This window comes from Rattus norvegicus, chromosome 4, assembly GCF_021556685.1.
Source record: "Rattus norvegicus strain SHRSP/BbbUtx chromosome 4, alternate assembly SHRSP_T2T, whole genome shotgun sequence".
In the NCBI taxonomy this organism is placed as follows: domain Eukaryota; kingdom Metazoa; phylum Chordata; class Mammalia; order Rodentia; family Muridae; genus Rattus; species Rattus norvegicus.
In genome coordinates this window covers 36,994,495-37,009,319 of record NC_141537.1, presented here as the reverse complement: position 1 = coordinate 37,009,319, position 14,825 = coordinate 36,994,495, and the positions used below count along the sequence as shown (strand labels likewise).

Below are 14,825 nucleotides of genomic sequence, written 5' to 3'. Positions count from 1 at the left end.
ATAGCTTACACAAGAACAAGGATTCATTGTATTAGTAAGTTCAGGACTTCTGCTGGCTGTATTTTAGTACAGTGCAGCAAACTATATCTCTAAATCACCGTGAATTCAGCTATTTCCACAGTTCAACTTCCGCTAAAGAGGAGCAATACACTGCATTTCACTCTAGTGCAAGTTTTCTTGCGCTGCTGTCCAGTGGCATGCAGAATGACATGTGCTGGAGCAGCACACAGATGCTAAAGCATAGCAGAAGCAGAGGTTAAGGAAGGGCTCTGAGCTAGTATGACTGCAGGTAGCAGGCGAGTAAACCATTAACCCCTTCAATCCGGTCTTCCTACCTTAGCAACGAGAATTGTTTTGAGGCTCAGAATAAAGACACGCACAGAATCATTTTCAGGAGCTGAAGAGTTTTAATAGCAACAGATGTTAACGCTTTGGGGAAACTCGAGTCCGTTTTTGTCTAATTGGCTGATCCTCTTCAGTTCTAACTACCAGAAGTTTGAAACATCTGAGAGAGTGGGTTGATATTCTGAGGTTCTCATTCCACTTGCACAGCTGTAAAACTCACAAACAAATATGGATCATAACATTTTAATTGTGAAAATTATAGTTTTTGTATAATATGACACTTTAGACTTGTATGCATTTTGAAATGGCCACGTTAACCTCAAGAACTTATCTACCATGACAGTCTACCAAATTACACTAACACTTCTCTAAGGCAGTAAATGTCAGGTAGTATCAGAAAAATATCATTATAAACACTAAAGCATATTTTAATGTTAGTTTTTTGATAACATACTAGGCAGGATAATACAATGTGTGTAATAATGAAATCTATGCTGCATGCTCAACAGTGGACTCCATTTTCCTCTAGAGGATCTTGCTAACTCATCATGGCTCCAGATGAGTTAGCTCCAGATTATAACTTCTCCAGATATAATACAGTCTGGTCTCAGGCTCTTTGTATCAGCTTTCTATTCTAATGCTACTAACTGGCCACGATCAGTATTCAGACTGGAGCATGGCATTATGAAAAATACAGGGGCCGAGTTAAAGGAGAGCTGAGTTCAGATCCTTATTCTAGTCTGAACTTGCTATATGATTATATATAAAATTATATACTAGATATACAATCGAGGGACAATATCTCAGAGAGTTTACATTTCCTGTTGTATAAAGCTGCTTTTATTGGTGTATCATGTGGAATCAGATCACTATACATGGTTCACTACATATGGTAGATGACCAGTTATTTTACTTTATATTTTAGTTCTCTCTCAAACCTGAAATAAACCCTCATCAGGTGGTACTGTTGATTTAAATAACTTTAGAGTAAAATCTAAACATTTCAAAGTTCAATTTCCCTTCAATATTGAAGATGAAATGGTGTGGGATTGCACAGAGTTTTTGTCTTTTGTAATTATTATAAAAGTCTTTTTCTAAACCTTGGAATATTGAAGACTCAATATCGTATTGATGTATTGATGTACTGAAGTATTAATGTTTTATTTATTTATTTATTTATTTATTTATTTATTTATTTATAGGGTGAACGAGGAGAATGTGGGAAACCAGGAATGAAAGGTGACAAAGTAAGGGTTATGTTTTTAAAATGGTAACATCTGTGATCCCCTTTTGGCCTGAGTTTCCTCAAGAGAAAGTTTCTGGGATGAATTATGTGGTTCTCTCCTAGATCTGGGGTTCAGTTTTCACATCTGTAAAACATAAAGCAGAAAACCAAAAAATACATTACTTACATAATGACCTCCCCTCCCCCAGTGTGCCCTTTTCATCGACCATGAAGGCCATGTTGTGACATCCTGATCTTTGAGGTCAGTTCTACTGAACTTTGTGGTTGAAAGAATAACCAGCAGCCAATGAGAGGTACGAATGGATGCACTGAAACGACCCTCTGGTGCAACTTCAACCAGAGCAGTGAAAAACTCTGAAGCTTGTGAAATTATAGGAAGCATGAAGCATTTGAAATTTGGAGGACGCAGCAAGATGTAATCAGTAACTGTTTACCTTAGTTCAAAATGAATATGGGTAAGAAGTTAAACTAGAGAGATATTCAACTTAGCATGTTAAAGACTCATAGACAGGATATCTAAAAGCATAACGATAAATAATCCCAAAAGACATAGAATAAAAATAGTCGCCATTCAAGTTAGGACTATTGACTATGAAGGTAACCAAGATAACGAATATAAAACGTGTTATATGCATGGATGGATGTGACAAAAGAAAATGGCAGAAGGTTGAGGAAGAGGATAAAGTAATGATACTGGTCTGTTGAACCAAATACTTGAAATAGCTTGATCTTTCCTGCAACCTGATAAACTACTATAAAGCTGTAAACAGTTGGGTCTGCAGACTGCAGGTTTCGTGACTGTTTTCTGAGTAAATCAAAGTGAGTGAGACATTGACAACATTCTCATTAAAGAAGGATATGGCAACACAGAAGAAGGAATCCATGAAACTGGTGTGAGATTCAATGCCACATCACTTTCTGTGCCAAGAAGAAAATATTGCCAATTATAAGATATGACTTATTTCAAGTATATCTCAATGTTAATATATAAAATACGAATGTATATATATGTTTCACAGGGTACATAAAATACGGTACCCTTGATATGAAGAGTTCACACAAATTTATAAGAAAAATGGCAAAGAACATTGAGATGAAAATGAACACAAATGGATAAAAAAAGATGAAAATATCCAAATATGCTTGCAGTCAAAGAAGTGAAATTAAAATAATGCCATTATTTTATAATTTTATACATTAAATTAGCAAATAGCAAGGTAATAATTGATATTTAATCTTGATTAACATCCCATAAGATAAAAATAAGATCTAGATCTAGATACAGATAGATATGTATATATTCAGGTAATAATCATGGCCTACAGGCTTTATCAAGCTTCTTAACTTTCCAGATCCTTAGTGATGAACCAGAATAGGACAAATTTACACATCAGTACCAATTCTAAGGTTATTTAAAGCAGCACACATCAGAAGCATTTTAAGGTCAAACTAAGAAATGAGTAAAGAGTCGTGGTTTTTGACAAATAATTTGAAAAAGTTGGAAAGCTTGGAAAAGTTAATCTAGACTATATTATATTCACAGGAAATACATTGTAAATGTATTTTGAGATATGGAACATATTGAAATTTGGAAGATTATTGACAAGAAACAATGTTTTGCCAAAATCCAAAGTGTGGAGAAGAACAATCTAGCTGTCAGACAGACTTATGGCTAATTTAATGACATTGATTTACAGAAAGGAAAAAATATTCAATTAATTACTGGAATGTATATACTTACTAGAACATTCTAAGGAGCTTTACAAAGCAATTCCTTTTCTTTGAACCAAACATCTCCAGGTAGTGATAGTGTGTATACGTTTAATCCCATCACTTAGGAGGCAGAGGCAGGTGGATTTCTGAGTTTGAGGGCAGCCTGGTCTACAGAGAGAACTACAGGATGGCCAGGACACCATAGAGAAAATGTCTTAAAAAATGAAAAGGAAAAACGAACCACATAACAACATATGGGATAAATGCTGACATGTAAAATTAGTTTTCTTCTAGTTTATTTATTAAAGCAAAGTTTGACTCTGAGGTGTTTTGTTAATTAGGATCATTAGAATCATTTCAATTTGTTCTCTATGATGTTTTAATAACAAAGGAACAGCGACTCACACCCAGATCATATTTTTGGATCTAAAAATCTATGCATTACAAAGATGGCTATTTAGAGAGATTTACTTTAATTTTATTCTACAGGGACCTGCAGGGCCATATGGACCAAAAGGACCAAGAGGAATTCAGGTAAGGAGGTAAAAAACAAGTCTACATTTGAACTAGAATTACCTTGGGAGGGTTCAACAAGAAACACCACCCCTTGATCTTCAATTAAATCAGAGTTTGTAGGAAAAAGAGCCACGAATCAATACTTTTTAAAGGCTCCCAGATTATTCAAGTACATAACTAAGCTTTGAGACTACTAATGTTTTGGTTATCCTGGGTCCTCTAAAGACAGGTACCAGTAGGTACCTTATCAATACACCTGATAACTCTATCTAGTCAATAGTTAAGGGGATGGGAAATATTTTATATGGGGAGGGTTAGGTAGGTTTGGTAAGGAAGTAGATATTGTTTCTGTAATGTGATTGTAAGAGTTGTACATTTTTGCCTCTCTTTATTTATCCAAATATTTGTATTTGCATCCTTTCAATGCAATTAGTTAATTGTTGAAAACATGGAATGAGTTCATAACTTAGTAATGTAATGTACTGTGGACTCCAGAAAATAATTTGGATCATTTTTCGAGTGAAGGGATTTGTCTCTTTTAAAGTAACAATAGATGTAGATGAATATGAAGAAGTAATTTTAAGACTGAAAAAAATCTGGAGGTACAGCTCAGTGGTTATCAAGCAATCACAAAGCCCTTGTTGGATCCTTGGCACCACAAAGAAAAAAACAAAACAAGACAAAATATAAGAACAAAACCAAGTCAACAAAACACCCCTCCCGAAATAAGCTGAAGGTTATGATTTTAACCCAAGAATTCTTAGGCTATATCTGGTTAACCAAGCCCTTCGTTTGGTGTGGAATTGCCAGAGCAAGGTGTTGAGTTCTGCCTGTGTTATATTAATAGTTGATGGACAGGCAAAATGTTTTCTAAAAGTAGAATCCACCACAGCAAGAGGCTTAAAAACACCATCTTAGAAAACATCGCCTTAAACGCATGCTTGTTTTTAGTATGTGTTGTTTTAGAAGCTGTGAATTTGACTCCGGGGAACTATGCAGGTTCTCATTTGATTGTGATCCCAAAGTTGATCTGAGCAGCACAGTCTAGCTAACTGATATCAGCGTCACCAGGACCCAAAGGAATTACTTGTCCTATCTTGGTTGACCTTCTAGTTTGGCACACGAACTAATTCTTGGTTTTCATCTTGGAGCAGGGCATTGGTGGACCTCCAGGGGATCCAGGCCCAAAGGGATTTCAAGGAAATAAGGTAAATGTGTTAAAATTTGGAAATGGACAGGGTGCCTTTCCCTAGCGCACTATGCTACTGTGTGTTATTAGGCAAGGATTGGTTAATATTTTTGAAAAGTGTCTTTGGAAATATTAGTAATTTGCAGGTGTGTGCACAGATTCACATTCAAGCACACACAGAAGGGCAGTGGCATCCTTTTATCACTGACTACGTTATTATTCAGGGGCGTTATTAACTATGAGGCATCATCCGGCATCTTTACTGTGATTCTGTCTTTTTCTTTTTTTTTTTTTTTCGGAGCTGGGGACCGAACCCAGGGCCTTGCGCTTGCTAGGCAAGTGCTCTACCACTGAGCTAAATCCCCAACCCCTGTCTTTTTCTTAATGTCTAGTATTTATGGCTCACTGGGAACTGAAGAGTGATACCGGACAGCCTGATTCCAGACATTCCAATTTTCTCCTATTAACCGTCTCCACATACAGTTTATTAGAGGACAGGATTTATGGCTGGCATAAAAACAGAAGCCAGCAGCCTTAAACGTCAGTTCCATGCTTGTAACATTCCATACATAATCCTGCATGGCAGAGAAGAGGGATGTAATAACACTCAAATATCGTCCAAAGACTCTCTAAAGTGGAGGGCGTCAAAGCACTTGGTTATAGGACTTTCTTTTCAAAAGTATCTGGCCACTTATTTGCAGAAAGCAATACTTCTATTTCCTTTTTAATTCACCTCAACTTTCAATAAATTTCATAGGTGTGATAAATATCCAGTAAATTGTCCAGAGGCTTAAGGATGGGAGTTGTGTAGGATTTTTGATGATTATTAACTGCAGAAGATGCCACCACCCATTGACTCCAGATAAGGTCATCTTTTGAGGATGGTGCTAACTTTAAGTTGTAGAGAGCAGTTGGACTGCTTTAGTGTTAATTCTCCAGGGGGAGGAAAAGGAGTGACGAGGATGTATTTTTAATGAGATAATGACAGTCTGAGATTTCCCAGGCCACTTTTAATTGGCAAATTAAAATAGAATGGGCTTCTCAGCAGGAGCAGGCTTGAGCTTCAACTAGGGAAATGTCTTTTCCAGTCCTTGCCTATGATTAATTCTCTCTGGGGAAAGGAATGGCTCTGTTGAATACTGAGTAGTTGTCATAAAATTGCTTCGACTGTAGGAAAAATCCCGACCAAAAAAAAAAAAAAAAACAAAAAAACAAACTCATTTTGACATTGAATACATATTTCTAGGAATCACTGGTCAACCAAGATGCTAATTTTTACCTTTGTAAAACAGAAGCATAAACTACAGTGTCAGGGCAGACAGAGGCTTGTAACGGTGATAAAAATTCAGAGTGTATGAGCCACAAAGAATGTGAGGGATTGTGCTGGCCTCACATTGTCATTTTGGAAAGGGAAAACAAGGCCTAGAATTGACTGGAGCACCTGAGGAGTGGAGCTGGGGAAGGGGTGGAGACAGGGGCAGGCACAGGGAAGGTACCAGGGGTAGACAGAGCTGTCAACTTCTCCAGGGACTGACAAAAAACAAGGCTACTGCTATATGGTGGATGAAGGCTATCTAATGATGGGATATGGAGACCGGTACATTAAAAAAATAACATTATGCTATCATTTTTCTTTACACTTAAACTCTCCACTTACTTTTTTTTTTTTTAAAGAAATAAGCCATTTTCCTTTAGATTTTAATTCTAGTAAATCTTTGGGAGGAGAGATGATTATAATAGGATAGCCCTGTACTTGGTTTTCACGGCCTGTTCAAGAAGGAAGTCATCTTCCCCAAAATACTGGGTGATTATATCAAAGTTCCTCTCAAGAAAATGTCTTTAAACATTTTTATGTTTTATTTGTTTTGGATTTCTTTGTATGGGGAGGCTGTTTTTGAGACAGGGTCTCATGTAACCTTGGCTGACCTGAAGCTTACTAGATAGACTGGGCTGAATTTGAACTCTTAGAGAATCTCCTGTCTCTGCTGCCAAGTTGTGGGACTGAAGGTGTGTGCCACCACACTTTTCAAACAGTTTTTAAATTAAAACTGTAAAATTTAGTTGGGGTAAATTATACTGTCCCCGCCAGTGGAGACCCAGTTATTCAGGGTCCCGAAGAGGCTTTCTACCTGTGGGCCAAATGGGGGTGAAGAGAAGGAGACCAAACAAAAGTTCTGTTGTCAAGGTCTCATTTATTGGGATGAACGTTACAGCTTTTAAGGCTTTCAGGTAGGGGGAGTGACCTTTGTGAAACATGAAGGAAGGGGAGATGAGGGTATAGGTAGTGATAGTTGGAGGCAAAGAGGTCAGGCGGTAGACAATGAGGTCAGGTGGTAGACACAGGGTGTTGACTCAGGAGATAACTGGTATCTGCTTGAGCTGAGGCATCCCTTGAATGTTATCTTCCTGTGCCGTAAATTCATGGGAGAGGCCTCTGTCTAACAATCTTAAGACTTATGGCAGTCATCTTAGGGGTGAATATCTGTGGCCTAACAGCCCAGAGTCACCTAGCCACTTTGAGCCATGCAGTCAAAAAGCAGCTAGGCCTAAATTCAATATGGCTCCGTACATTATACATGATGTAAAGTCACTTAGTTTCTTTTCTTCTACCTTCTCTCCCTCCTTCTCTTTCTACCCTTCTGCATTTTTCCTAACTGTTTCTGGTCTTCTCCCCTCCCCCACTATTTTCTCTATTATCCTGAACCCTGGTTGCCCTTGAACTTGGATCTTCCTGCCTCTAACACAGAGTGTGCTGCTTATGAAAAGCTACCAATTTCAGCTAGGCTCATAATTCTAGCTACTTCAGAGGACATGGTAGGAAGACCACAAGGCCAGTTTTCTAAGACTGTGTTTCAAAATAAAAAATAAAAATAAATGAAAGGAAAGTGAGAGAATTTAGCTGCAGTTCAGTGACAAAGCACTTACTTAATCAAGGCTTTGGTTCAAATCCCCAGCATCAGCACCCCCCTCCCCCCCCAACACACACACGTACACACACACACTCATAGATACACTCTCATACACACAAACATACACACTCAAACACACATACACAAACACAAACATACACACATATATACACTCATACACAAACATTCACACACACACACACACACACACACACACACACACACACACACACACACACCACACTTCTTGAGAATGTGTTGGGTATTACTTGGAGGTAGAAATGAGTTTCCCTGTCTGTCTTTAGTTGTATTTCTCATTTCCAGTAATACATTTAGTGGGCTCTTAATTTCTTCTCCTCCTTCTCCTTTTCCTTCCCCTCCTATCCTCCTCTTCTTATTCCCTTCTATTTATTTTCATGTGTATGATGATTTGCCTATATGTATGTATGTGCACCATGTATATGACTTTTGCCTTGCATAGACCAGAAGAAGACACACATTCCTCTGGAACTGGAGTTACAAGCAGTTGTGAGATGCCGCATGGGTGCTGGGAACCGAATCAGGATCCTCTGCAAGGGTGCTCTTAACTACTGGGCTGTTTCTCTAGTGCTTGGTCTCTTAATTTTTGTCTTGGAAATATTAATACTTTGTCTTATTTCTTAATATCTGGGGGATCTGTTAGCCAAAGATTATGCCACATTGATTGATAGCTAATGTTTTTTTTTTCCAATCTTAAACATTTGTGTGTCTATTATCTTGAGAGTACAGTTTTGGGGAACGATCCTATCTTGCCTCTTGGGATGTGCTTCTAAATTATGAACATGTAATAAGCTGTTTTGTTCTTTCTAGTGAGAATTCTGGAATTTTGGTTTGTTTAAAACACACAAAGAGATTATGTTTTTATCTTAATTCCAGGTGTGGAAGCATGGCCTGCTGTGCAGTAGCTGACTGAGATTTGCCTTATGCTCTGGCAGAGGCATGGTTTTGCCAGTTAGCTTCTACCATTGTATGATGTTTGGGATTCTGTGAATTTTTCAGAGGGATATAAATGCTAGAGCCGATGATAGGTGTGACTGTTGGTTGGTGGCTGTTCAAGGGGGTTAGTTGAGACTTGTTAGCAGTCATGTTCAAAGAAGAAGAAAGAGGTCTCTCTCTCTCTCTCTCTCTCTCTCTCTCTCTCTCTCTCTCTGTCTCTGTCTGTCTCTCTCTCTCTCTCTCTCCCTCCCTCCCTCCTATCCTTCATTCTCTTCTATTTAGTGATGGGGTGAAACCGGGGGGGGGGAGGGGACTCACAAAGTAGTAAAAATCAGCTTCAAACAAAGAAGAAATTAGATGCAGATCTTTGTCTCTGCCTTTCTCTCTCTCTCTCTCTCTCTCTCTCTCTCTCTCTCTCTCTCTCTCTCCCATCTATCTATCCTTGTATCTATCTTTCTCTTCCCTCTCTCCTTCTTTTGCTCCTATCTAGTGATTGGGATGAAACGAGGTTGGGGAAGAAGAACCCACAAAGTAGCAAAGGCAATTTAGTTCTTCTGTCTCGAAATAATGGCATATCAAATGGTGATTTCTTCTCATACATTATTTTGTTCAAAAAATTTTAAAGAAATTGATGTTGGAATCTATGCATAAAATCTGTATTTTCTAATGGACATGGGCAAAATTATTGATTCTCACACTTTGACAATCATGGATAACATTGTATATTTCTTTTGTGACATATATATAGTTCTTAATATGCAACTGCCAATATTGCCTTCTGAGACATGAACTATTCTTATCATCATTATACAAATTAAGCTTCTGAGGTTCCAAGATTGTAAACAATAATGGTTTCAGGCCTTTTGATCCAGAAAACATCAGCACCTGGAAGGTAAAGTGTGCGATTACCCATGATATGCTATTTATCCTCCTTCAGAAAAATAAATGCTGAATTTCATGAAGAGTTGGCCTGAGACCAATGTGTTTCTCATAGAAAATATGGAAATTACACCTAAGTCCTCATACAGTCCATTTTGGCTTTGAGAAACTGTTTGTTGAAAGGATATTTCTGCTTGTCTTTAATGTTCATGCGAAGTCATAGGAAAGAAAGAATGAAATCGCTTAGAAAAAAGAAACTGTGCTAACTATTTTCAAGCACTGCATCTCTAATAGACCAAAAACAGAAATTCTATACTTAAAACATTCACAAAGATTCCGTGAGAGTTTCTAGAAGGGGCCTGTCTATGGCTTTGCATTTATGAATGGTCTCTCTCATGAACTACAATCACTGTTTGTTGTTCTGGGGTTGGATTTTCTTCATCAAAGGTCTCCTCACCCCAGAAAAGGTGGCCAAAGAACAAAAAGGAAAAAAAATAGCATGTGCTAAATCAGGAAAAATGTGCCTCTGGCCCAGTTTCACCAATCATTGCTGCCATTAATACTTTCCACATGGAAACTAACTCCTGTTCTGCCCTGAATGCCCTTGTTGCCTTAGCAACAAACTACAGATAGTTTTCAAAAGGAAGCCTTGGTTCGGAGGCCTCTCAGGCTCTCCCACTCACAAGGATCATAGTTCTCAGAAGAACATCCCAACGGATCTTTTAAATTGTTAAAAGTGTAATTACGGAAGTGCCCAAGAAGCCTTCTTCTGGGACCAAGCTGAACTTGTAACTAAAAGGAGACTGGAGCCCTTTGGATACAGAACCGCTGACTTTCCCAAGGCTGTTGTGGTTGGCCCAGGCTGTAATAACAGCCTGCTACCAATGGGCCCCTCTGCTACCTAGCTAGAAAGGGTCAAGATCGGAAGACCTTACAAATTTGTTCAATCATAACTCTGAACAAACTAGCACAGTGGGTGATACAAAACTAAACGGCCCATTCTTACTAGATCTTGAGACTTTTCTGAGGTTGTTTCCAAGGGACATTTCTTTCTCAAATCTCATGCAAACCTGCTTTTTCTAAAACTATGCCTGAGGTGAAGGACTGCATTGTGGAATGTGTAGGAAATGGCCTGTGACACCCACAGCAGAGCTCTGGAGGTCAGAGCTGGAAGAGCAGGTGACTGCCCTGGTGCCTCTTACAAGGAAAAGTTCCACGTGGCAAACTATTTACATTGTGCTATTAGTACTCTATGGCATTCATTTATCTTCAGAAAGAGCTGTCTTCGATATCCCACCTTGCACAGAATATCCACAATATTTGGAGACCCACAAATATCTAGGATACCCACAATATTTCCCAAAGGATTTTTTCCCTTAGGTTTTCTTCTTGCTCTTTACTTTCAAGTATAAGAAAAACAAAATATTCTTACATAAGAAACTTAGTCTTTATGTTCAGGTTAGCTCCTGAGATGCTAAGAAAACTCTAGAAATCAGGAGTGGGCAGTGGGCAGTGCAGGGAATTGACTGACAGTTTGAAACGGCCAAGGATATTACTCCTCTAACCCTACAAATGGGGCAGAACAGGGTAGTGTAGTGTATATTAAAGTATCCATAAAGTGCTTGTACAGACTCCTCAAAGTGTTAAGAGGACATGACATGTATGACTTAGAGTCCTATGTTTTCTATAATATTTTAGTATTTTACTGAAGACCCAGTTTTGAAAATGGGTTAACTTTAGTTATTATTAAACACTTGATTTGGCCCCAAATTAGTTTAGTATCTCTAGGAGGTTAACCTCTTAAACATGACTAATATTTACAGTTGTGGTTTGAAAATAGATAAATACCATAATAAGAAAAAGTTAAAGAATTTTAGATTTCTTCTCAATCAAGAGTGGTGTTTAGATTTATTTTAAAGTCTCAAACAACTAACTCATCGATTTCAACTCTTTACCAACTATAGTTTGTAACATGATGTATAATATCATAACTTGATGTATGGTAAAACTTACGTAGAGTCTGCAATTCCTAGTAAAAATAATCAGAAGGATTTTAGGATTCACAATTCTCTAACCACATTGGTGGTATTTTTGGCTTCATGGAAAATAGTTTTAAAATACCACGTGAACACACCAGTTTCAGCATTGTGCTCCCTGGCTCTCAGAGGGCTGATCAATCTGAACAAGGTTGTGATGTGCATAGAAAGCAGCCCTTTATCATTTTTGTTATAAATATTTGTTGAATGAAGAGTATTGGCCAAACTTTGTGACTCTTTTGCCTTCAGAGATGTAGAAGTCTAAATGTTGCTTCTGTTCCAAGCCTAATTAAATGGGAAGAATAGCAATTCAGCAGTTCCCGATGTGGAAAGAGCTTTGACTTGCATGAACATCTGCTCACAAGGAATTTAAGCAAGCTTATTAATTCATCTGATGTGAGCCAACTGACACTGACCACTTGAAAGGGTTGTCAGATCATGTAGGACTTTAGCCAATGACTTCAAGTCGGATGATTTTCATGCTTACATCTCTTGATCCTATGGCTTCAGCTGCTGGGGTAGACTGTGTGTATATATGTGCATGTGTATCTATGCAGTTAGTGCCTGCCAACCCAGAGCCGTAAGACAGAGAAACTGCCAACATTTCCCAGGATATTTCTCATACACCTAGTTAGATTGAGCACTAGATGGAACAGACCCAGCCATGTGCTCATAGGAATGCCACAGTTTTTATAATTACGACAGTATCATTAATTCAAGTACATCGCAGTAGCAACTTTGCAGGGAGATGTTAAGTTCACCTAAGGATAAGGCATCTTATTAAAATTGTAATGTATACATAGCCTATTATAATTTGAACCATCAAGGAAAATCCTTCATAATTCAACATGCTACTAATGCTATCAAAGAGGTACTATTATTTATACTTTAATTTTTAAAAATCATTTTAGTGAGTCCTATGCTGTGGACCAAACAATATCTCCTCCTTCTAGCCTTGAAGAAATGTGTCTTAAAGAAACATATCACACTGTCAGATTAATTACCCCTTTCCAATCAATGATTATGTTGCCACAGGAACAGAAAATATCCAACTTGAATATCACAGCAATTTACTTTGTGCAGGAGAAACCAAAACTGTACATTAGAGGCACAGTTCTAAAACTCTCTCCTGAATGCTTTCCACCTGTCTTAGTGAGAGAGACACACAATCCTCTAACTTTTGTGGTGTGAGGGGTCATGGCTTTGCAACCAAATGGCCTTTGTATGACCTCTCATTTCTACTTGAGCACCGTGATCCAGCACTGACGGCTACAGTTACCGAATATAGCAATACTGTGGATTACTTGCAGTTTTTACCAGCTCTTGGTTATTATAAAATATTTACTTTGGAAAACACAAATTGGTAGATGTGTGAGCTGTGGTTGAGTACATGGTATTTTAAATACGAATTTGAAATAATGATGGTTCCACAATCAATACAGTTTGAGTTTATATGTAAAGTTATAGTATATAATCACAGTATTGCCAACTGTAATTTACACAAAGTTTTTCGCTGATGCAGTGATTATGCTGTAGATTCTATGTACCCAAAATAGAAGGTGAGCTGATTTGTATAAGTTCTGTTTCCTCTTGGCTTGCATTTCACTGTATCTGTCTTGTCTTCCTCTTATAGATCTTCAATTGTGAATATATTATAACTCTGACATTTGTACTTTACACCCTGTTGCTAAAGATCAATTGAGTTTTAAAATTCTTTAAAAGTTAAAAGTCTGTGACTTTATGAAGCAGTTAGATACAGTAGTTAAGGGCACCATTTCTGAAGCTGGACTCTGAAGTTGAATGCGGTGGTAGGTTTTATTAGCTGAGCCATTTGGTTTGCTAATTTGCTTCCCTGTGACTCAGCTTTGCCATCCATGTTCTGGGTTAATAAAAGATGCAAGACATATGTGAATTAATATAAGCAAAACATTCCATATAGGATCTGTCCTGGAGTGAATCCTACGTGTGCTGGCAAGTTTTATCAAGCAACTGACCCTTTTGACAGTCTTCCTCACAGCATCACAGATCAAGTCTATACCACTATTTTTCCTCAAAGTATTTATCACACAAAACTTCCTCTGGAACAAGAGAAATGATGGCCTCCAATGGAGAACAACTCAAATATACATGATAAATATTGAATTCCCTGTGTCCTCCTCCCTACTTGGCCAGAAGGCCAAAAATAATGCCTTTATTGTCTTGTCCCCTAAGTCTCTGAACAAACCTTTTACTGGGTTTCAATTAAAGATGTAGCTTGGCCACATTTTAACCATTTTAGTCACAGTTATCCTTCTCCATTTTGAAAGCAAGAGAACATTTGTCACAGACTCATTTGAGTTAGTGTCACTTCTAACTCAGAAATGACTCAAAGACATTGTCAAACCATCTTTCCAGTGGTGAAAAGGGCCCGAGGGATGGTTAAATTGTTCATAACTGTATTGCATTTTGATGGATTGGGCAGAACTTTCATTGTTTGCTATCTTAGAGAAAGGAAGGGTTTGCTTTACTTAGATTCACTTAGGTACATAAGTGTTGGGTTTTCTTTGGCTAAACTTTCCTAAAAATGTAAGCTTAGGCTCATTGTACTTTTAGTTGCAAAAAAAATCTGTTAATTTTGTCTAGGTGAATTTGAAGGAGAAACTATGGAGTAGTCACTTAGCATTATTATGAAATATTAATTTATGTATATAGACCAGTTAAGTAGCTCTGAAGGAGAATTCCCAGATCCATAACTTCTCCATGATCTGACCAGGAATTCATGTAATACCGGGTCCCTTAAGATACCCAGTAAATGTCTGTTGCTTGGGAGATTGTATGAATAATGCTAATCAGCTAAGCACTGAGAAACCAAAGGGGAACAAAATCCAAACATCCTCTTCTCAGACTTGGAACGGGGATTTGGATCACAATAACACACTAGAGTTGCAGAAAAAAAAATAGTGCTCTCAATATTGCAGTAAATTTCATCTGATCAGAGAACTCTCCCATAAGCATGGGGCTTAAAATATGATCTGAGA

At 37.9% G+C, this 14,825-nt stretch overlaps 1 protein-coding gene across 1 annotated transcript in view; it reads left to right on the top strand.

Moving 5' to 3' along the window:
• Col28a1 (collagen type XXVIII alpha 1 chain) overlaps window positions 1–14,825 on the top strand; it is a 165,096-nt gene that overhangs the window by 22,274 nt on the left and 127,997 nt on the right. Inside the window, 3 exon segments of the mRNA NM_001431719.1 lie at window positions 1,548–1,592; window positions 3,794–3,838; window positions 4,975–5,028. Coding sequence (NP_001418648.1) covers window positions 1,548–1,592; window positions 3,794–3,838; window positions 4,975–5,028 — 144 coding nt within the window.